The 23,558-nt window shown below is 40.3% G+C and overlaps 2 protein-coding genes across 5 annotated transcripts in view; one reads left to right on the top strand and one right to left on the bottom strand.

The window, feature by feature from the left end:
* The window catches only part of PPFIA2 (PTPRF interacting protein alpha 2), a 455,622-nt gene extending 436,915 nt beyond the window's left edge, over window positions 1-18,707 (top strand). For all 4 annotated transcript variants that reach the window (XM_038756973.1, XM_038756972.1, XM_038756975.1 and 1 more), the window contains 5 exons: window positions 845-1,020; window positions 1,486-1,554; window positions 5,517-5,676; window positions 10,532-10,623; window positions 16,057-18,707. In XM_038756973.1, the coding sequence (XP_038612901.1) occupies window positions 845-1,020; window positions 1,486-1,554; window positions 5,517-5,676; window positions 10,532-10,590 (464 nt within the window). In that variant the 3' untranslated portion in view covers window positions 10,591-10,623; window positions 16,057-18,707. The remainder of the gene's footprint in view (window positions 1-844; window positions 1,021-1,485; window positions 1,555-5,516; window positions 5,677-10,531; window positions 10,624-16,056) is intronic.
* A 2,930-nt stretch (window positions 18,708-21,637) lies between these two features.
* Window positions 21,638-23,558, bottom strand: part of ACSS3 (acyl-CoA synthetase short chain family member 3) — a 98,355-nt gene continuing 96,434 nt past the window's right edge. The window contains exon 16 of the mRNA XM_038756493.1: window positions 21,638-22,091. Coding sequence (XP_038612421.1) covers window positions 22,023-22,091 — 69 coding nt within the window. The 3' untranslated portion in view covers window positions 21,638-22,022. The remainder of the gene's footprint in view (window positions 22,092-23,558) is intronic.

Below are 23,558 nucleotides of genomic sequence, written 5' to 3'. Positions count from 1 at the left end.
TCCTGCTAGGCTCAGTGCAGACTATAGCTCCCAGGACCCCCTGAGCCCTCCATTCTCACATGTTTAGGTGCACACTTAACTTTATGTTGTCTCCCCATTTGTCCTCATCTCTGAGAGCAAGCAGACCACCATATGATCCAAGCTTAGCCCTGCATTCTTCCAGAAGGTAGAGGAGTGAAAGAAGTCTGAGGTTCCATTTTTTTTTTTAGTGGTATTCGTTAAGTGCTTGCTATGTGCCTTTATTAAGTGCTGATAGATACAAGCTTATCAGGTTGGACACAGTCCCTGTCCCACATGGGGCTCACATCCCCATTTTTCAGATGAGGTAACTGAGGCCCAGAAAAGTGAAGCAACTTGCCCAAGGTCAAATAGCAGGCAAGTGGCAGAGTTAGGATTAGAATCCAGGTCCCTCTGACTCCCAGCCCATGCTCTATCAAGTATTCCACCTGACTTCAAAGCCTTAATGAAGGCACATCTCCTCCATGAGTCCTTCCCCAACTAAGCCCTACTTTCCTCTTTGCCCACTCCCTTCTGCATTGCTCTGATTTGCTCCTTTTGTTCTTCTCCCCTCCCAGCCCCAGTGTTTATGTACATATCTGTAATTTATTTATTTATATTAATGTCCGTCTCCCACCCTTTAGACTGTAAGCTCCTTATGGGCAAGGGAATGTGTCTGTTCACTGTTATATTGTACTCTCCCAATCACTTAGTACAGTGCTCTGCACGCAGTAAGCATTCGATAAATATGATTGAATTAATGAATAGGCCACGCTGCTTCTCTACGGATTCAGCCTACTGTTGTGAAATGTTTTTAATGTGAGTTCCCACTCCCTTCTATTTCTAGATGTGCTGGTATGGAGCAATGATAGAGTCATCCGTTGGATTCAAGGAGTTGGGCTACGAGAATATGCAAACAATGTCCTTGAAAGTGGTGTCCATGGATCGCTTATAGCCCTCGATGAGAACTTTGACTACAGCAGTTTAGCTTTATTATTACAGATACCAACACAAAACACACAGGCAAGTCCCCCACAATGATTTTCACCATTAAAATGGATTTCTCTGTAAGAGAGCAACTGTTCTGGGAACAAATGCAAGATTCATCAGTTTTGTTTTTATAGTATAACAATATCCAACCTATGGCGAGTGTTGGTTCTTGAAGTTGATGATTGACACTCTGTACCTCCGATTCTGAGATGAGAAATATGAAAATGGCAGGTGGTGTGTTCAAAGCTAAAAATGACTATTCTGAATATTTAAAATGAATGTCCAGAGGCCAGGGTCCTATTTTCACAGTTGTCTTTACTGCCTAATTATTCACAGCCTCTTACCATCCTCCTTTTGCTAACCATGGAGACCAACATAAGAGACAGATATTTTGGTTCTGATAGAAACACTTGCTTCAAGTAAAAGTGGCCTATATAGTTTCTTGTTGTTGGTTCTTTAAAGAAATGACTGCATCTGTGGTTTCTTTGGTGTTTATAGGCAAGACAGATTCTCGAAAGGGAATACAACAATCTCTTGGCACTGGGAACTGAGAGGAGACTGGATGAAGTAAGTTATTTGATTAAATTCAAGAATGAAATTTGTAGGTTCCATAGAAAACTTGGTCCCGTTGGAATAACATCTGTACTCATTTCTGTTCTTGTTCTGTGGGTAGAATAGCTAGTCTTCAGTATTTTTGTATGGCATTGTTAATACTTACTGTGTACCAGACACTACTAAACACTGAAGTACATAAAAGCTAATCAGGTTGGATACAGGCCATGTACCACATGGGGCTCGGTCTTAATTTCCATTTTACAGATTAGGTAATTGAGGCATAAAGAAGTTGAATGACTTGCCTAAGGTCACAAAGCAGACAAGTGGCAGAGCAGGGATTAGAAGCCATGTCCTTCTGACTTCCAGGCTTGTGTTCTACCCACTAGGCCATGCTGCTTCCTCTCTTTATGATACCCATCTTAGGCAATATGTTTAATTAAAATAATTTAAAGTGACAAATATTTCAAAAAAAATCAGGCAATATGATTTTCTTAGTAATCTGTTCAATTGAATAGTAACATGCTACTCAAAATGATAATGCATTTCCGAAGTTTTCATTGGGATGTTTTGAAAAGCAACAGAGAAATTTCACTAAAAACTTAAGGAAATGATTGGTAACACGGAAGTCAATTGGGCTTCTTATTCAATGGTGACAAAAAGATAATATGGATAGAGTCAACTATCCAACTGCCTTGTATTTTGATCTTTCCACAAGTCATTTGTTTTAAATATTATTTGGGAAATCGTTCTGATATTGAACTCATTTAATGAAACTAAAGGAAGTTCATATTTTGGTTCATGAATTTGCCAATTTGTAATAACAACAGTGGTGGTATTTGTTAAATGCTTACTATGTGCCAAACACTGTATTAAGCACTGCAAGTTAATCAGGTCAGACACAGTCCCTGTCCTATATGGGGCTTGCAGTTTAAGAGGGGGAACAGATATAGGTGGCATAGCCTGAGATTAGAACACAAGTCCTGTGACTCCAAAGCCCATGCTTTTTTCCTCTAGTCAATGCTGCTTCTTGAAAATCCCTAATTCACCCAAATTGTCAAGGAAGAGGCACAGGCCTGGAGTTCTGGTGCCAGAATCCCACCAGTAGCAGTGGGCTACTGCTACTTTGGCATATTCATTCAATCATTTATTGAGCACTTACTGTGTGCAGAGCACTGTACTAAGCGCTTGGGAAGTACAAGTTGGCAACATATAGAGACGGTCCCTACCCAACAACGGGCTCACAGTCATATCCTACTGAGAGCTCACCTCCTCCAAGAGGCCTTCCCAGACTGAACCCCCTTTTTCCTCTCCTCCTCCCCATCCCCCCTGCCCTACTTCCTTCCCCTCCCCACAGCACCTGTATATATGTTTGTACAGATTTGTTACTCTATTTTACTTGTACACATTTACTATTCTATTCATTTTGTTAATGATGTGCATTTAGCTTTAATTATATTTGTTCTGACGACTTGACACCTGTCCACGTTTCATTTTGTTATCTGTCTTCCCCTTCTAGACTGTGAGCCGTTGTTGGGTAGGGACCGTCTCTATATGTTGCCAACTTGTAGTTCCCAAGCGCTTAGTACAGTGCTCTACACACAGTAAGCGCTCAATAAATAAGATTGAATGAATGAGTGAATGGGCTGGGAAGGCCCAGAACCCCATGGGAAATGTTTTGTCTCTTCACTATTCTTAGATTTGTTATTTCCAATTCAATGTCATTCATCAAGAATTTCCATCCTGAGATGTTTTAAATCTACAGCTTTGTTCCCCCTTGTCTATCCTCCTTTGGCCTCTGTTTTCCAATTTCTTTGGCCTGAGTAATGGAGGAGAAAAAGAGGAGAGAGAGAGGGGTGGGAGGAGAGGAAGACGGAGGGTGGGGAGGGGAAAGGGGGAGAGAGATCCAAGAAATCGTCCATTCAGCCAGCAGGACTAGGCAAAAATCCTACCTCAATAAACTCAGAATCAGAGGGATAATGTTTCAATTTAACAGCACCAAGATGTGTTAACAATCAGGGGGCATTTTGTTTAGGATATGTTAATCTATTACCTTAATGCAGTCCAGATGTTGATGAAAAATCCTGTGGAAGGAAAAATGCAACCCTAAAATCCAAGGAGGAGAAAGAACAGGGGGTTTGACAGAGCAGTAGAAGTCAAAATAATATTTATTATGTGCTCACTGTGTGCAAAGTAATGTACTAAGTGCTGGGAAAGAAATGGATGAGAGGGGATTAAGCCACAGGAATGGCTCTTGGAAGGGGCTTTGAAAGAGCAGAAGGCTGTTATTTAGTATAGCTGAAGAGTGGGAAGGTATTTCAGGCAGGAGGAAAAGAGTGAGCAATAGATTGGATGTGAGCCCTCAAGGGCCACACAATATAATAAAGAGGGAAAAGGGACTGACAACAGACACATAAGGAGAGGTAAAACAATACAAATAAAGAAACGATATAAAGGCAAAGATAGTGATAAATTAAAAAACAATCAAGAAAGATAACTTTGGACAGAGGGGCAGGGTGACAATAAGGGGAGCAGGGGGATTCGAAGGGAGACTAATGACCTTGGGTAAGTCCCTTCTCGGGGCCTCAGTTTCCTCACCTGTAAAATGGAGATTCAATATCTGTTCTCCCTCCCCTATAAACTGTGAACCCTGGTGGACTAAGGACTGTGTCCAATTTGGCTACCTTGTACCTGCCCCAGTGCTTAGTACGATGCCTGTAACATACTAGTGTTATCATCCGGTCCTAGTGATTTGTTCATCCATTTGGAAGAAATTGGAATGGAATTGGAATGAAGAAATTCATTCCTGTGTACCTTTTACACTGACTTCCTCCCTAGGCAGATAACTACTTTTTATAGACTTGAAGAACCTTTTGTATTAGCTGTTGCATCCCAAAGAAAGTGCTCCTCAAATTCTCTTCTTAGCCTGCCTCATTTCTTTGTGCACTTGACTACTACTCTTTACATGGGCCTTGCTTCTGGATGGCTCCTGGATGTATCAGGTGAGGAGCAAAACAAACATTGATTCTATTCACACAGAGTAGATACCTGACATAAGAATAAAAAAAGCAAATATGTGATACATGCCTCATCCCATTTGGTGATTTACTAACACCAGACTACTCTAGCAGAAAGAAGTGGAAAAATCAAAGCTCTGATCCAGACAATTCAAGCCAATCAGAGTATTTTCAGAGTAGAGTGAGTGTTGGAGAGGCCCTGAATAATATGAACATTTGGCCCAGTTAGGTTTGGTCTGAGGGGAAAGTGTTGAGAGCTAATGGGAGATCATCTTTGCTGCTTCCTTTTAACTTGTAATTTGCAAAAAATCACTGAGGTATTATTACAATTTGAATATTACTGAGATGTCCATGTGGCTCAAACAAGTCCGACAGTTAAGTTAATGACATTTCTGCAAATATGCGCAGAGAAAGGATTGAATTGACAAAGATAGTAACACTAGTGCTTTATGTTGACACAAACCACTCCACACCAGATGGTCACACACATTAATTTTTCACCACATCGTTTTAAAATATGTGTTATCTTTGGGAGATGCCTATTCAGGCCTGAAAGCCATAATTACCTTCTCTTCAGATAAAATACTTAAATTTCTATAAAATCTGAAGATATAAAAGAATGAAATCTATAAGATCCTATTCCATATTTAGACATTCAAATTACCCTTTCTTTAAGATAGACATCCTATTCAAAAAATTTTCTGTCGCCTTAAAGAGGCAAAATGTCTCTAGTATCAGAATGTAGCTATGCATTGAGCTGAGGAAGAGTGTGGAGGACTAAGCACAGGTAAAATAAATTTCACTGTCTCACTTTGCAGAATGCCCTGGAAAAATTAAGAACAGTATTTGTGGGCGGTAAGGGGAGAACTCTGGAGAATTTATTCTTTTCATACTGATCCAGATAACCAGGATATCACACCTTGTGTTATGATTCAAAAATTCAATACTGTGTTTTCATAGAGCGATGACAAGAACTTCAGGCGCGGCTCCTCGTGGAGAAGACAGTTTCCTCCCCGTGAGGTACATGGAATCAGTATGATGCCTGGATCTTCGGAAACACTGCCAGCAGGATTCAGATTAACTACAACATCTGGGCAGTCACGGAAAATGGCAACAGACGGTACAAAAAAAATGTTTTTGCTCTTAATCTTTTTCCATGAGATGTCAGTCGATCAAAATGCTCATTATTACTTTGTCTTTGGTATGAAAGTTTCTTTGCAGTGTCAGCATAGACCAGAATACTTGGCATGAGCCTTAAGTCCTGAATAGTTGCGATTTAGTTTACAAGCCATTAGCAGCCCCTGACAGGTACCCCCAGGAACAATAAACCCCAATGACATATCAGCCTCCAGCGGGGGTGTGGCTAGCTTTGGCCACTCTTCTCCTAGCATTGGTATTCTGTCCACCCTCAGCAATGCTCACATTATTCCTTTGCTTCTTCTGGAGCCTTCACCTTGGCTTCAGGTGCCCACAGAGGAACAGGAGGGATGGATGACAGAGTAGTGGAGAGATGTCCCACAAATTACAAGCCTTTGGAGAAACGGCAATACCAAAAGCCATAACCTTATCCTTTTTGGTGATGGCACATACCCTTCTTCTCTCCCCAGTGACCTGCCTCTGTGAGCAGAAAGATAAAAATATCTACGGGCACAGACATTGACTTATATAGACTAAAGCATCATTGCTTGAGAACTGTCATTAGGTTAGAGTTATGCTTGCTCAGTAGAAGTAAGAAAGGGTCACCCTTCCCTTCCTGAACAGCACAGAATTGTAAAATCCTCAAGCTCTCATCTAAGCAGGTGAATCATTAAGCAATACAAGACAGGTCATTGCCTGTTCTTTTCTTAAAGATATTCAGGGATGGAGACTCTGCCACTTCCTTTGGTTAGACATTTCACACACGGTCAGGCCCAAGTTACCACAAGTTAGTCAAACCCCCAGTTTTTTACTGAATTTTCATCAGTTTTAAGTCTCTTTCTTCTTTTTGGAAACTCAGTGGACTTGGAGAGTACTATTATATACATAATTGTTCTTTGTACTGGAAGAACACATTCTGATGGTGAAGTTCACCTATGAGTGTGTGTTGTTTGGCCAATGGGAGGCCTGTGGTCATAGCCCCAGTGGACATAAAAAGGCTGTCCCTTGCTGTGATGTCAACTGACTGACCAACTATTATTCAGGATGGTCACCACAAGGCCTGCATATGCTTGGAGGAGGCCTTAAATCACCATTTACCTTTTTTCCCAAAGCTAAACTATCTCCCATATAAGACCCTTCTCTGTATCTTTTCATCCTTCCTACTGGATGTCTCCTGGACAGAGTGAAGGTAGAGAAATTCTTGCATAACCTATTCCCATGGTGTTTTTTGAGGTAACTTCATGATAGTGTTGGCTCACAATCAAACTCTAGTCATCTATGACTTCTAGGTCTTAGTCTACTGGTCTTGTTCCTAGCCAATCTTTCCCCGCTTTGTATTTGTGTTGCTAGTTTTTGTTTTTTTCTGATTTTGAATCATTTTTCTACCACCATTTAATCCAACTTGTCAGAGTCTGAATTCTGTTCCTGTCTTTTTAAGTGTTATAAATGCTATATCATCTCAGATTGGATGGGCAAGCTCTTTGTGTACTACAAAATGACAGATTGTCTGGGGACTGGTTCTTATGAGACACCAGTTGTTGTTCCCCTATGTGGACACAAAGTCATAGGTAACTTAGCACAGAATGATGTAAACCACACTTTAACTTGTCAAAGAAGCTCTCACTTGAAACAACATTAGAAGCCTTCGTGGAGTCTAGATTGTTCACATGTATTATTTACCTCATGGGTGCAGTCTGTCACAAAGGGGGAAAAAAAATGTTGCTTCCTGTCACTTTTTATTCTCCTGGAGATTGATTTGTTTGTTCTGGTAACTTCCTTGTTATCAGTGTTAAAAAGACTGTTCTCTAACTAGTGTTTTCAAGTTTCCCCACTGTAAAGGTGGGTAGAAAACTGGCCGTTTTTCACGGGTTACCAAAAATAATGGCAAGTAGCTGTGCAAAAACACCTGTCAAAGCCTGATTCTTGCCCTCTGCTCTTTCAGTCCAGTAATCAGTGATATTTATTGAGTGCTTACTATGTGCAGAGTACTGTTCTAAGCACTTGGGTGAGTAGGATATGAGTAAGACCCACCTTGATCAGGTGACCCATTAACACATAAAGGGTCTACCTTTTCAGGCTTCTGCTATCAAGTATCAGGTTTCCCTTCTTGTCTACTAGGCATTGTTTTTCCTGGTTCTGCTCTTTTGCCTAAATTAACAGGAAAACGTTTTTGTTTCCTTTTACCTCTCATTCTAGTTGCATGCCCCTGGTCCTTAAGTGATAGTGCTATTTCTCTGCAGAGTAAAAACTGTGTGATTCGATACTTCACCAATCAAGAAAACTCTTCTAACTGGCATCTTCCAATATAAGAGCAATCCTGGCCCATAGATTCTTTATGAGGACACCTCTATGCAGTAGGAAGACTTTATAGTGATCTGAATCGTTTTTGCCTTTTTTTAAAATGGTATTTGTTAAGTGCTTATTATTTGTCAGGCACTGTACTAAGCACATGGTTAGATACAAGATGGTCAGGTTGGACACAGTCCAGGTGACACATGGGTCTCACAGCTTTAATCCCCATTTGACAGAAGAGGCAACTGAAGCACAGAGAAGGTAAGTGCCTTGCTCAAGTTTAAGTCCTTTCCTCATAGTAGGAAGCAGGGGAGCTTTGTGCAAGCCTGCAGTAAGACGATCCTGATCAGTAAAAGATTCAGTGGCCAACCATAGGTGGTTACATCTTAACTAAAAAGGGGAACTTAAGCACTGCACTGCTTCAGTATTCAGTCAATCATATTTATTGAGTGCTTACTGTGTGCAGAGCACCGTACTAAGCACTTGGAAAGTACAATTCAGCAATAGTTGGTAGTTCAGTTCAATAGTTCAGTAGCCAGCGTCCTCTTAAACTGGTAACTGAATGAACCATGCAAAATTATCCTTGAGGGAACATTTCTCAGGCCCTCACACTGAATCAAAGAGACAATAGGTCTTTCAAGGCACAGCCATGCCTATGGATAAGATCTCACTGCCATCACTTCTTCAAAGTCAAAGACAGCACATAGGTGCAGGCATACACACATATTGTTGGGACCTAATTTCCTTTTAGAAGGGTCTTCCATTATTCCTTCAGATCCCATGGGTGTCCCACCGGCGATCTCATTATCTTATATCTACCCCAGTGCTTAATACTGTGCTTGGCACATAGTAAGTGCTTAACAAATACCACTATCATCATTAGTATTACTATCCTTCAGGCATTCCTGGAATGCTTGTTTCCCTCCTTGAGCTTTAGTCAGTCATTAGTACTTGCTGAGGTGCATCTGCATTAATTGAGTTCATTCTGACAGTCCTTTTTCATTTAGGTTAGCCAGTTTTCTTGAACTCCTTTGCCTAGTATGTTTTCTTCCCTCCAACTTGTCTTCTTTCCTGATTTGCTTCCATAGAGATACTGAGTTTGAGATACTGGTTCTTTTTACCATCCCTCTTCAGGTTTCCCCAATTAATTCTTTCCTGTTATTCAAGAGTGACCCCAATGCAATTTAAACACTAGTGAACTAATGAATTACTTTTCTCACAGATCAATTGTATATATTGTGCACTTGAGAGAGTCCAATACAACAGAGTTCGTAGATATATTCCTGCCCAAGAAGCTTACCGTCTAGGAGTAGCTCACAATTTTTTTCCAGATCTCAAAATAAAATGACGATGAATCTAAAAAGGTAAGATGACATAAAATGAGGAATAGGCACATGGAGACTCACCAAGAATAAAACTGTCCCTGAAAGAAACACACACAAAAAAGCAAAAAATACCTGCTCTCCCTCCTGCTTAGACTGTGAGCCTCTTGAGGGACAGTGACTGTGTCTGACCTGATTATCTTGTATCTACCCCAGTGCTTAGTACAGTGCTCGCAAGTAGTAAGTGCTCAACAAATACCAATAATATTATTATTAATGCAAAGTTCTCTCTGTGCCGGCAACTCTGAGGGAGCAGAGGAGCCAGGCCTGGTTAAGGAGGCTGTAGTGGTGGCAGACAATCTCCTGATTCATCTGCCCTCTTTGCTATGGTTCTTATTTAGATCAGTGATGGAAGAACAGGCCACATTTGTCCCTTCCAGTGTGATACAGGATGTCTGGAATCATTAGTTTGAGCAGGTCTTAGCTCTTCTGGATGAATATGGCAACTTTAAGTCATTGTATTTATTGAGCACTTACTGTGTGCAGAGTACTGTACTAAGAGCTGGGAAGAGTATGACATAACAGTAAGTGGATGCATTCCCTGTCCACAACAAGCTTACAGTCTATAGGAAGATAACTTTCCCAGCCACTGCTACAGAAATTGAGTCTTTCTACAATACCTTCATTATTTCAGACATGTGATCCTGATATAGTCCTTTTTCATTTCATATCAATAATTCCGACACGACTTTTTGCCACCTTAAAATTTCCATTCTTATTTTGCTGCCATGCTTCAAAACCTCCGACAACTAATTGATTCTATTTACGATTTCAACTCAATAAGAAAAGTATGACAAGAAAGTCTGCTTGTAAAAAAAAAAATAGACCATTTAGAATTATAGTAGCTGTTGCCTAAATTTCTGAAAGTAGGTCATGTGCTCCAAAGAAATTATTGTGTCTTAGAGACTGTGGGTGATAACCTTTTCTAAAATAAACATATGTGCTAAAAAAGTCATCTATCACTTCAAAACCTAGCTGCCTGAAAACAGAATATGTTTAAAAACAGGCTAGCCTTGACCAGGGAAGATGACTTTTTTCTGAATGAAGAAAAAGTGCTTTTCTCTGTTCAGAATCACTTTGGAGAAGAAAAAAAAAGTTCCATTGCATCTGAACTGTGCTTTTAAATATTCATCTCACTGCTAAAGCATTTTTCTCCATTTATAGTTGCTTCATCGAGATTGCAGAGGTTAGACAGCTCTACCGTTCGTACATACTCATGTTGACAAGCCTATCAAAGAAGACAGCACTGAACTGCTGTGAGTAGTGACTGTTTTTTTTAAAATGTGAACCTCGAAAAGGCACACCATTCACTAATAGTACAGAGTTGAAATAGCCGTTAGTATAATTAGAAAGACATTTCCTGTTCTTATTCTAGATCTATCCTGCTGTTTCTGAAGTCCCAGTTTCCTCAACTGTAAAATGGGAGTTAAAATCCTCCACTCTCCAACTTGGACTGAGTCCCAAGTGGGACAGGGACTATGTAGATAAACTTGTATCTACGTCAGCATTTAGAACAGTGCTTGACACAAAGTTAGCACTTACCAAATACCACAAACAAAAATGACGGAGTTGGGTGCATTTTTGGGTGGGTGTTTCATCCTTGTCCCAGTTGGCTAGGACAGAGAAGAACAATTAATCAGTAGTATTTATTGAGTCCCTATTGTGGGAACAGAACTGTATTAAGCCCTTGAAAGAGTAGGATAAACAAGCCTGATGCCTGTTTTCAAGGAGCTGACAATCTATAGTGAATCAAAGTCCTGATGGATCCATCAGTTCCCTCAAGGCCGTCTCAGGGCCCTACTTTTACCTCTTTCTTTCTTCCCCTTTCTTCCTTCCTCAGCACAGTCTGTTCCTTCTGAATTTCCCCCTTCTCTGAGAGACCCCTCCCCATATAGAAAACCCATACCAACCTCTGCACTTCCATCTTCTTACAACAGCACTCTACCAACCATTTCAGATCTTTGACACTCTCCTCAACTGACTCATGCCCCCTCCAGTACCCTGGCTGACAATTTTATCAATAAAGTAGGGCCATTTCCTGAAGGCCCACCTGCATCCCATTGACATCCTCCTATTACCATGCCCACATTCTCCTCCTTCCCAAAAATGTCTTTCAAGAGTCCTGGCCTGCTCTTAAACTCCATCCCTTTGATCTGTACTCTAGCCATCACCTCCTCTCACCTTTTACATCTGCTTCCTTAGAATAATACTGGCATTTATCCATGCACCCAAGTTGGAGCTGAAGGTACTTCAGGTGTCTCCATGAATAATTAAGGGATTTATTGAGCATTTATTATGTTACAAACACTGTGCTATGCCCTGGAGTCAGAGTCCTTGTCCTGCACAGGGCTCACAGTCAAAGTGAGAAGGAGAATGGGTATCTGAGGAAACTGAGGCACAAAGCAGTTAAGTGACTCACCTAAGGTCAACCAGCTGGCTAAGTAGATTAGAACACAGGCCTCCTGACTCCCAGTTCCACATTCTCCCCACTGGACCACACTGCTCCTACTCTCCTCCGTTATCTTGTTGCTAACTTCAATTCTTCTTATACCATTTGCATACTGAAAAAAAATCATCCATTTCTTCTACTGTACCTTCCTGCCCAAACTCCATCAATGGGCTGAATATCCATCTTGCCTCCACTTCCTCATCCCCAACATTCTCCTTGACCCCTGCAATTTGGTTTCAGCCCCTTGAATCTACAACAACCATATTCACCAGACCTTGTTCCGGCTAAAGCTAGCAGGCTGTCTTTTTTCCTTGACTGCCGAAGCTGTCTTGGACATAGCTGCGGACTGCCTTTTCCTAGAAATCATCTGTGGCCTTGGGTTGACAGAAGATTATTTTCAAACTCCAGGGGTCGGCTCCAGAGCCATTGCTTGTTCTTCTAGGAGCCAAATGTGACTCTGGAGCCAGGGAGTAGGAATAAGCATTTAAAACTACTATCAAGGGAGGTGTTGGGGGGGTGGGGGGAGATGAAACAGGACAGGAGCGACCACCCCACAATAAGTGAGGCAGGCCTTAGTCTCTTGGGGCTCCCAATGGCCCCTCATGGGAAGTCTTCCCCACAACTGCTTGGACTACCTTTGTCCTGTTTTTAGGCCAGGGGATCCTAGCCCCTTGTTTGCCAGGCATGGAGTTCCCACAGGATTGGCAGCTCTCCTGAACCCGGTGGAAAGGTAGGACTTGAGCACTTTCCCAGTGGCCCCAGCCTGACCAGTGGCTGGCCTCAGAATCGCGACGGATGATATCCTGCTTTAACCCAGGGAGTCAATCAATCAATCAATCAATCGTATTTATTGAGTGCTTACTATGTGCAGAGCACTGTACTAAGCGCTTGGGAAGTACAAATTGGCAACACATAGAGACAGTCCCTACCCAACAGTGGGCTCACAGTCTAAAAGGGGGAGACAGAGAACAGAACCAAACATACCAACAAAATAAAATAAATAGGATGGAAATGTACAAGTAAAATAAACAAATAAATAGAGAAATATGTACAACCATATATACATATATACAGGTGCTGTGGGGAAGGGAAGGAGGTAAGATGGGGGGATGGAGAGGGGGACAGGGGGGAGAGGAAGGAAGGGGCTCAGTCTGGGAAGGCCTCCTGGAGGAGGTGAGCTCTCAGCAGGGCCTTGAAGGGAGGAAGAGAGCTAGCTTGGCGGAGGGGCAGAGGGAGGGCATTCCAGGCCCGGGGGATGACGTGGGCTGGGGGAGTCAGGACCACCAATCCCAAGAGCCCCAGCAGAGGTGGGGATAGAGGCTCCTGGCTTCCACTGGAGGGTCCAGATGGCAAGGAAGGGGTCACAACACTGCCTGTACCCAAACGAGGGGAGGCACAGACTATCCCATGCTGATGCCAGCCCTCTGGTCCACCTTGCCTTTCCTTTCCTCCTCTGGCAGCAACAGCTATAGCAGTTAAGCAGCCACGTGTCATCTGGGGACTCCCAAAAACCAAGTAGCCCTGAGCTCTCCCCCTCTAACCATAGAGGGCCAGGAGGCTGTGGGTTGAGCCAGAAGGCATGATGTAAAGGATGAAGCATTTTAAAATATCACTGCCAGGCAAGGTATTTAGAACCGTTAGATTCACAGTAAAACAAGCTGTGCTAATGTGTGTTTATACTGCATGACTGGTTCCTGGGGCTCAATGGTTTCATTTGGTTTGCCACGTATGCACCAAAAAGGTTGTCAACCCATGCTCTATCTCGCTTTTCTTTACTGGATCTTTGTCCTCCCCTCGCCCTTGTAATCTGGATATCTTTTCTCCCCACTGGTTCTCACAAGCTGCCTGTACATCTACTCACGTGGTTTCAGCTATCATCTTCATTAACGTAACTGTCAAATCTATCACTGCAGCCCTGTCCTCTCATCAGCTTTAGAGTGTCACATTTCATCCTCTTTCTAGAACTTTTCCACTTGGATTATTTGCCAGCACTTTAAACACAACAGAATGGAACTACAATGTTACGAGTTACAATGGAACTCATCATCTTACCTTTCCCATCGTGGTCAACAATCTCACCATCTCTCCTGTACCAGACTCTCCCAGCCTTGGTGCCTTTTAAATTCTTCTCTGTCTTTTACCTCACACAAATAGTTGATCTCTCCATCAGTTGCTTCCCTCTTACCTTTCCCACTATACCCCAGCCTGTACTTTTTTCTCCTCCTAAGCTAATCTTGTCACTGGATGGTTTTTGCTACTCTCCTGTCACTGAACTGGGACTCTGCCTTCCCTTCAAATCTGCCAACTCTTCTCCTTCCCTGATCATGTCACTTCCTTCCAGCTACCTCACTGAACTTATCTGTGCCTCACTTTCCTCATCTGTAAAATAGGTATTCAAAACCTGCTCTGCATCCCATTTAGCCTGGGAGTTCCTGTGAGGGCTAAAAACTTTCTGATTTGATTATCTGGTATCTACCACAATGCTTGGCCCATAGCCTTTAACAAAAAGCACACTTATTACCTGTTTATTACTTGCTCAGTTGCTTCTTTTTTCTCTAATATGTCCTTCCTAATGTGAGGACGGACAGAGTAGAGAAGCCCATATGATTACCATGGACTGATTAGGGGGATTGCTATGAGATTACACTAAGAATTGACTTGTCTGGATAAAAAAGCAAATTGAAAAGGGACATCATTGAAATTCAGGAAAAAAAATGTTGAGAGGTGAGCATGGAATTGTTATTTACCATATTCCTAAAAGGTAGGTTCAAAACAAAGGAAACACTTCTTCATGGAGCAGGAGTAAGTATCTGAAATTCATTACAGCAACAGTTCAATAAGTTAGTTTTGGAGAAAGTCAGACAAATCTAAGCCCAGTTGGAATTGCAGGAGAGAAATTTAGATGGTCCATCCTAAAACATTAAGACTGTGGCAGATGGACCATTCCTCTGACCAAGTAGTGGCATTTCTCCAGATCTTAAGGATTACATCCCAATACCATGTGGACATTTTTAATGGTTATACTGTATGTCCAATTCATATTCAGCTTTTGAAGATCTCTTCTTCCCTGGTCTTTTGTCAACTTTTCTTGTACTTATCTAGTCTCTTTTCATTCTTAATTTGTTCTGTATGTTTTTCATGTTTACTATCTGACACTGCACTTGTCCCTGTAACTTTCCTTTTTTTCAGGTATATTTAATAGCATCTTCAAATTCAAGAAGTGGGTTTTTGAGTCCCTTACTCAGGGCAATAACAACAAGCTAATGTATGCCTGTGGAAAAACAAGCACGATGTCCCCCCAGCTTGATGCCAAGCCATTAATCATTGCCCACTGTAACTCTTAATTTTTCTCTATCTCCCTGTCCATCCAGCAGTATAGTCAAGACCTTACTTTCCTAACTGGACAATGATGATGATGACATCAAGAGCTCTCCTGTAATCTAGATAATTAAATGGTATCTGTTAAGCATTTACTGTGTGCCAAGCACTGTAGTAAGCACTAGATTATTTGCATTTATTGCTACATTCTTGTTTATGTGGCCCGACACTGATATAGTCTGGTTAAACTTACAGTGCAAATTTTGCTCTCAGCAATTATGATTGGTTCCTACACTATCCTTCTAGTTGACTGCAAATCAGTTGTTTGAGTATTTTCCCCAGATTAAGATCTCACTTTGGCTTTTTGGCTAGACTATTTTCTAGTCTTTGGTGACATGGCAATTACAACCACCAAATTCTCAAGGATGTCTGTTATAAGGCCTCAACGACTGAAAATTTTTTTAAAAAACGATATATTTAATAGGGTTCTTCATCATGATAATAGTGATAGTACAGTTCTTGGCACTTAGTAAGCACTTAACAAATACCGCTAAGCACTGGAGTAGATATGATGTAATCAAATCAGTCCCCATCCCACAGTTGAGGGAGAACAGGTATTTAATCCCCATTTTACAGATGAGGAAACAGAGGCTGCATCGCATAGAAGTAAATTACTTACTGGGCTGATATAAAGATGAAAAACATGCCTTGACATTTGTGATTTAGAGCTGGTGGTTAAGTTCCAAACTCCTACTCAATTTCCTCTTTCATTATTCAAGAACTGTGGTGGAAAACTTAATGATATTTACATTTCAGGTAAGAGTTTCTTTAAGGCTACTTACCTCATTACTTCATGCAGTTTGCTGAGCTGGAACAGGTTGATTGACAAAGACTGATAACTCTCTGTTAAATGTTTCTTTAGATGTCATCTTTTCAGTCTACTCCACCTGAAGTGCACTATCACCTTAGAAGAGAAGCAGTGAAAACCACTTGGACAATGGGAAATAAATACTAGTAAAGGTTTATTAAGGTAAAAATGTTATGATCTTTTCATGCTAAATTATTGTTTCATTTACTACAATTCTGAAAATACATCACTTTTAAAAGCATCACAAAAATTAAAAAGATATGTACACTAGATGCTTTTGTGAAATGGAGCCATTCATTTTACACATTGTTCCATCTGTTTTATTGTGTAATATACTAGACATATTTATGTATTACAGTGTGTTTCTTTTAAAAGTGTAAGTCTTATGTAAATGTATATAAATATGATTTTTAAAAAAATAAAATTTATGGTTCATGGAGTCTGGGTGCAAACACTTGACAATTCCAAGTCAGTACTCCTGTTTGTATCTTTCCATTCCACCATTTTTACAGTTTTTGAATTGTAACAGTCTAATGAATATGTTTAGCAAAGTTAGAAGCTTCAACATGTTCCTCCTCAAAGTCTGTCAAAGCTGAACACCTGCCTCTGATTAGATATAATAGAGAATGATTTGACCTGGATCCCAGATGGAATTCAACTCAAATCAGAAATGTCAGAACCCTACGGAAAAGCACTGATGGCTCATTCTCTTTTTCAACGTGAAACAAACTGTTTACAGGAATCAAAAGCAAGTACTAAAAAGGTTTATAAAGACAAACTTATACTCTGTTGTTACCTGTGGACCAAGAAAGAGACCTTCTTCGCTAAGAATTGCATTTTCATTCTAAGATCTTCAATCGCCAGCCAACATTGGACAGTGACTCTCCACCACTGCAAAGAGTCTGAGGCTCAAATTCCTAACGTACAAAACAAACAAACAAAAAATGAAACCCTCCTCTTTCTTTCTTGTAATGGGGCATTAGTCAGACCCATGGCCAATGTTATATGCTTTCAGCCAAGATGGCCTTGTTGAGACTTCACTGAAGTCCAGTTTATCAGAGGAAGTAACTGAAAGACAGAATGATAAACATATATAGTATAAAAATACAGAAGAACAACTGTTCTGTGGCTTTATTTGGTGGTGTTACTGTTGTTTATTCTTTGTTTATATGGGAAATTTTAAAGTAAAGCCTATTCAATACTGTCACTTATCTATTTGCTCAGTTTTTGCTGCTTGATCTTACTAAGCTCAAGATCTGTCTTTTAGTTATTTCTTTCTGCTGTTTGAGTTGCAATTGTTGCACGTACATAAACATTTGTTTTGTTGTCTTTTTGTTCGACAGATTTCAGTCAAAAAGGTAATGGTGAGAATTTTTCCCCCACTGTCAATAAAAAAAAAAACCAACAAAAAAACCTACTCCAGCACTGTGTTAATCTCTTTTGTAGCCACTGTTATGAATAATTTAGGTTCATTTAATTATGTGGATGAAATTATTTGATATGAAAAATTTTATAATTTGACTACATATCATAGTAACACTTTTGGATTCTCACTCGATGATCCCCCGAATGGAGAATTAATGATAAATTCCAAATAATTATATAATCTTGGGGGCAGAAAAAGGCACATCTGATATTACGATATTAAAATGAGCCACCAGAGGGAGCCCTGAATTTAAGTATTAGAGGTGTGCTAAGTTTGAGCAGTGCCAACTCCCTTCTGTATTGAGATTTAAAGTTAAAATTAGGTTTAGCATTTGAGTGGGAAAATATGCAAACAAAAAAAGCCTCTAGTTTTCTAATATTCACTTTACAATAAAACTGCTAGGTCATTCTGCATCCCCTTGGAGGTAAACCCATTGTTAGGAAGGGACCGTCTCTATATGTTGCCGATTTGTACTACCCAAGCGCTTAGTACAGTGCTCTGCAAACTGTAAGTGCTCAATAAATACGATTGATTGAATGAATGAATGAATAAAATTATAAATTAGCAAATCAAGCAGTTTGTCTTTAAATGTCAAGCCAAAATGACTCACATTCTCATATAACTTCCAGAGGATGGAGGAATCATACAGAGCAGATGGCACTAGGGATTAAAGTGACATTTGAAATTATTTTCCACTCTATCCTCCTGCTGCATGAACTCTCTTATTTCTGCCTATCCATTTGGGTTTGCGTCAGATTTTCATAATACCAGACTCATTGCCAAATTAAAACATTTGTAAGACTTTTGTTATATAATTTTTTAGTTATTCAGACTGGTGTAAAAAAAGGCAAGCATAACTAGGACTGATAAAAAATGAACAACATTATCATACGTTACCTTATATGACATCCACAAAAGTCTACTGTCCAATGACGAAACATATAATGGATCTAAAGCACGACATAAAACACATCTAAAACTGCCAATAATTTTCCAAGGAAAGGAATTACATAAGCAAGAGAACAGTTTAAAACACAGAGCCTTTAGTTCCAAGTTCTTTATAACAAAGCATTTCATTTTAGTGAAAGTGAGCAGTTTCATAATCATGATGGCCAATACTTTTTCTGCACACTAAAATCTCTCTGCTGGTTGAAACAATGTTAAGTTCTTAAAGCTGATACATCATATTTATCTGGGGCAATATACTTATCTGATTCCCAAATCTAAATCTCCAGCCCTGATGTTCCTCCCTTTCTGCTGTCTCGTATTTCCTCCTGCCTTCAAGACATCTCTACTTAGATGTACAGACACCTCAAATTTAATATGTCCAGAACAGAACTCCTATATCATTTATCATTTATACACTCACAATGCTGGGAGAACCACCTCATAAACGCTTACTACAAGGTAACACTCAGCAGGCACTCATTATAATACCACAGATTTTTAGCTGTGGGTAAATCAAGTTTTCAAGTGTTAACATTTCACAAGACTGAATTCTTCAGCTAGAGACTTTTCATTTTTCCACTGCTATTTTAAGCCAAGCTAGACAGATGATATCAGACTATTTTACTATTTCAACAAAATTGAAAACCAAAATATTTTTGGAAATCTAACACTTTTAATCTTATGTAATGTGATGACATTTAATGTTTCCAGTTTAACATTAGCTGAAATGTTCGAAGTGAGTATCTGGTATGATACAATTTATAGGTAGATTTTTATCAGTAACTTAACACAGATTTAGAGTAACTAAAGGGAAAGAATAACTCCTACTTTTTGAAAACACCAAAGAATTTAAACCAACTGCCTGTTTAAATTTACCAATAAAAATGCAAATAGCCATTAATACTAGAAATACAGTTAACACTAGAAAAGTAGTGTGGCCTAATGGAAAGAACACTGGCCTGGGAATCAGGACCTGAGTTCTAATCCCAGCTCCACCACTTATTGCTGTGTAACCCTGGGCAAATCACTGAATTTTTCTAGGCCTTAATTACCTTATCTGTAAAATGGGAATTAAGACTGTGAAACCCAGGGGGACATGGACTGTGCCCAACCTGATTATCTTGCTATATGCCAAGTACTGTACTATGCACTGGGTTTTGTGTGTCTACATATATAGTTTACATTTTAAATGCCTTTCAATGCTTTGCTCAGTGTCTTTAAGCTGGATGGGAGTCCCCAGGAATTAGGATGGACAAGAAGCTTCCAGTTTGCCTCTGCCTATTCCCCTAGAGACTAAGGCCTTCAAACTTAGGAAGCAGAAAGGAAGAAGAGAGATTGCCATGCTAAAACAAACAAACAAAAAAAAACCCAGAACTACTCCTAGTTCACTCTAAGCACCAAGATTGTTAAGGTTAGATAGAGATAATTGTCCTCTGCGCTTAAATGCTTTCTGCATGAGGACATTCCCCTAGGTGAATGACTTGCGTCTCTCATTTTACCCCTTGATGAAGCACAGGAAATTTACCAATCCCCTAAATTACTGTTTTTGAATTACGTTCTCTAGATGTGAAAGCACTTTTATTTGTCTGGTTGCTTCTTCCTTCATGGCTGCATATAATAAAGTCACCGTAACTGGGTCCAATGGGAAAGAGAAGAGGCATTGTCAGCTCCCGACCCAGCCAGCCATGCAGTTATGATGTAGTTTCAGAATTTTACTGACATTTTTAGGCCCACCAAATTTACTAAGCAATTTCCAGAGTCCAGGTCTACTGGTTTGTCAAATTGATTCATAAGATCTATGAAAACCATATAGGGTTCCTGGTGCTAGTCCCTGAACTTTTTATGTACCTGTCTGCTAATTCTGTTGTGTTGTGTACTCCCAAGAGCTTAGTACAGTGCTCAATAAATATGATTAACTGATTGATCTGACATGTTTGAAAAGACCATTTCTGCTATCATGTTGTGATCTGAATCCACACTGATTCTTCGTACTTCCAAGTCAACAATATCCTTAGGTAGCCCATCAAGAAGTGCTTTGGTTAGTATCTTACCAGCCATACCTCAATGATTACAGACATTTGGCCTTCCATCTTTCTTCTTGAAGACTGTGATAAGGGTGGTCTCTTTGAGATTCTCTGCCAAGTCCTCAGTTTTTCACATTCTGAGGGAAAAACCTTGTGTAATTTTTTCAGCTTAACTCCAGTCCAGGTGCTTTTCTTTTTCTCGTGGTCCTGGTGCAGTGACATCTTCAAAGAGTTGCAACAAATGTGATGTCTTCATGGTATGGAAGCTTTTCTAAGCAATAAGGGGCCTCACCTTTGTTAAGTGGAAGGTATGTGGAGGTGACTACTGGCATGTTGTTGCCATATCTTCAGAATTCCCTTCTTATCTGGGGTGAGACTGAAGACATCATTACTCCTCAGATCCATAAAATACCTCAGGCAATCAGAAGGATGGTAACATCAGTAGCAACAGTTCATATTGTCATTTGCTGCCACCACTGCTACTGCTTTCCATATGAGGACATTCCCTGTGCTTACTTAGTACAGTGCTCTGCACACAGGAAGCACACAATAAATACCGCTGATTGAATGAATGCTTAGCTCACCTCTCTCACTTTTTGCCCGCAGATGAAAGCGCAGGAATTCTACCAATCCTCTAAACTCTCATTCTATTTGTTTTCAAACTGCAGTTGCTTTTTCCATTACTTTATTCCTATCTTTGTCTTTAGACCTTAGTGTCTCCAGAGATAGTCCTATATACAATGCTTGCCACTGTCACCGTGGTTCCTAAATTGGCAGGACAGTAGGAAGAAACACAAAGTAAATATCTCCTGGTCTATAGCGTATCACTTTTTTTTCAGTTCTTGTCAATTAAAAAGGTTTTTCTTTCTCCTATTTAGCTATCAAGATTTATAGGTTTGCTTCCCAGTGGAAATTCAATTCCTGATCTTTCATCTCGGTGTATGCTTCATAACAGATGTTGGGATCTAATTACCTCTAAACTCAAATATATAGGCTAAAATGTACTACGTAAATAGTGAGTCAAAGTTTAAAGAAAACCTGTCTGGGCACAAGACGATAGCTAAAAAAAAGGCTCCTAAGAACGTAACTTTTATCTCTTTGTTCTGACTCACCCAGTTGAAAAAAGATTGGGTGCAAAATTTAAGAAAGCATTACCAAGGGGCTTACCCTCAAACCATTTCTATTTCATAATAATACTCTAATATTGATAACACTAAAGCATTCATTGAAAGCAACATAGGCAAGCACAATAAAGGATTTTAATGATTATTATCATCATCACAGTTTTCAGAAGGAAAGCTTTCAATCCTTCCCAATGGCCAAAGCACTTTAAACTGCAACCACAGGTAAAACGATTTGATCTTTTTCAAGCAACCACACAACACTTTCCCATTTATGGATCACACTTGATCACAATATTCATTGCAAAAAAGACTACTTAATATCTAAAACATTTGGGTCTACGAATATAAAACAGAATGTTGCAGTAGCTTTGTTCAAATAGAACTAATCTCTCCCTGTAAGTAATTTGAGAATAATTTTTTTAAAAAAACAACAACAAAAGGACCACCTTCAGCTTCAGGAATAATGTTACAGAAAAATGTCCTCACACAGTGAAGCTGTCATAACTTCTGCTTCAGCACCTCTTCTATATGTTTAAACACATCAGGATCCTCAATGGTGGGAGATATCTGAAAGAAATAGAGGGGCATTACAACTTTAGTTCACCAGTCCCTTTCTATTCCTTTGAAGTACTCTGCCTTCTTTCCTCACATCTCCATTTACCTATTATTTTTCTGTCCCACTTTCCCCTAAAACCTGAATTTGAGGCTGTCTTGATTTTCTTTTCACCAACACTACAACTATCATTTAAGATTTCCAAAGTAAGACATTGTAGGTAAAGAGAGATGTTGTTTTCAAAAACATCGTAAAGAGCAGTCCTTTTCATGGCACAGTGAATGATGGACAAAACATCAACACAGTCCCAATCCTCCAAAAGCCTCTGTGTCTTCATTAGAGGCACCTTACTATAGATTCAATGTCACAGACAATATTAATGCAATAATACAGTATTGATCATATACAAATACCAGATTTGGCAAACGTTCATCTAAACAACAGGTAGAAGCAACATGACATAGTGGATAGAGCATGGGCTTGGGAGTAAGAAGGCCATGCAGGGATCCTAACCCCAGCTCCACCACATGTCTGCTGCGTGACCTTGAGCAAGTCACTTCACTTCTCCATGACACAATTACCTCATCAGTAAAATGGAGATTGAGGCTGTGAATCCGACATGGGACAAGGACTACGTTCAACTCGATTTGCTTGTATACAGCCCAGTGCTTAGTACAGTGCCTGTCACATAGTAAGTGCCTAACTAAAACCATTACTATTACAATTATAATACATAGAATCTGGAGAAGCTTTATTGTTGAATTGTACTTTTTAAGCACTTAATATAGTGCTCTGCACATAGTAAGAGCTCAATAAATACAATTGAACGAATGAATGAATAAATGAGAAACATCATGTTAGTAACTGCTTTCTCTGCCCAGGGTGTATAAGCTCTGCCTGATGTTACATCCAATCACCACATCGCTCCATTTCCCCACCCCCTAGCCTCGCTACCACAGCGGCTCTTCCCAATCAATTACTTGTGGCCCAGGTCTCCATTTTGGCGAGATCTTGGGAGAGGCGTCACAGAAAGTCTGGGAAACGAGGGGTCAAATAAGATAGAAAACCCCATTCAGCCACTCTCCCACCCCCTCTCCCCGTCAACCACCCCAAATCTGTGTTGCCTTCAGTGAAGCAAGGGAGAAAGGAGTGGTGATTTGATAGGTAAGTGGTGTCTCATCACAGCTGAAAAAGCAACTAAGCCCACATGACCATGAAAGCTGACAGGAAGCTATGGGAAGGGCTGAGGGTGGGAGAGAGGAACTTCATGCCAGGCTGACAGCAAATAGCAAGAGGGACCATGGCCGAGCCACAAATGAATCGACTAACTGCTACCTGGGGCAAAGAGGCAGGGACAGGACTCAGGTAATTTGGCTTCGCCAGTTGTCAGCTGTGTGACTTTGGGCAAGTCACTTGACTTCTCTGGGCCTCAGTTACCTCATCTGTAAAATGGGGATTAAAACTGTGAGCCCCCCGTGGGA

This window comes from Tachyglossus aculeatus, chromosome 14, assembly GCF_015852505.1.
Source record: "Tachyglossus aculeatus isolate mTacAcu1 chromosome 14, mTacAcu1.pri, whole genome shotgun sequence".
Lineage (NCBI taxonomy): Eukaryota > Metazoa > Chordata > Mammalia > Monotremata > Tachyglossidae > Tachyglossus > Tachyglossus aculeatus.
The sequence above is the reverse complement of the archived record's forward strand: the minus strand, read 5'-3'. Positions and strand labels throughout refer to the sequence as shown.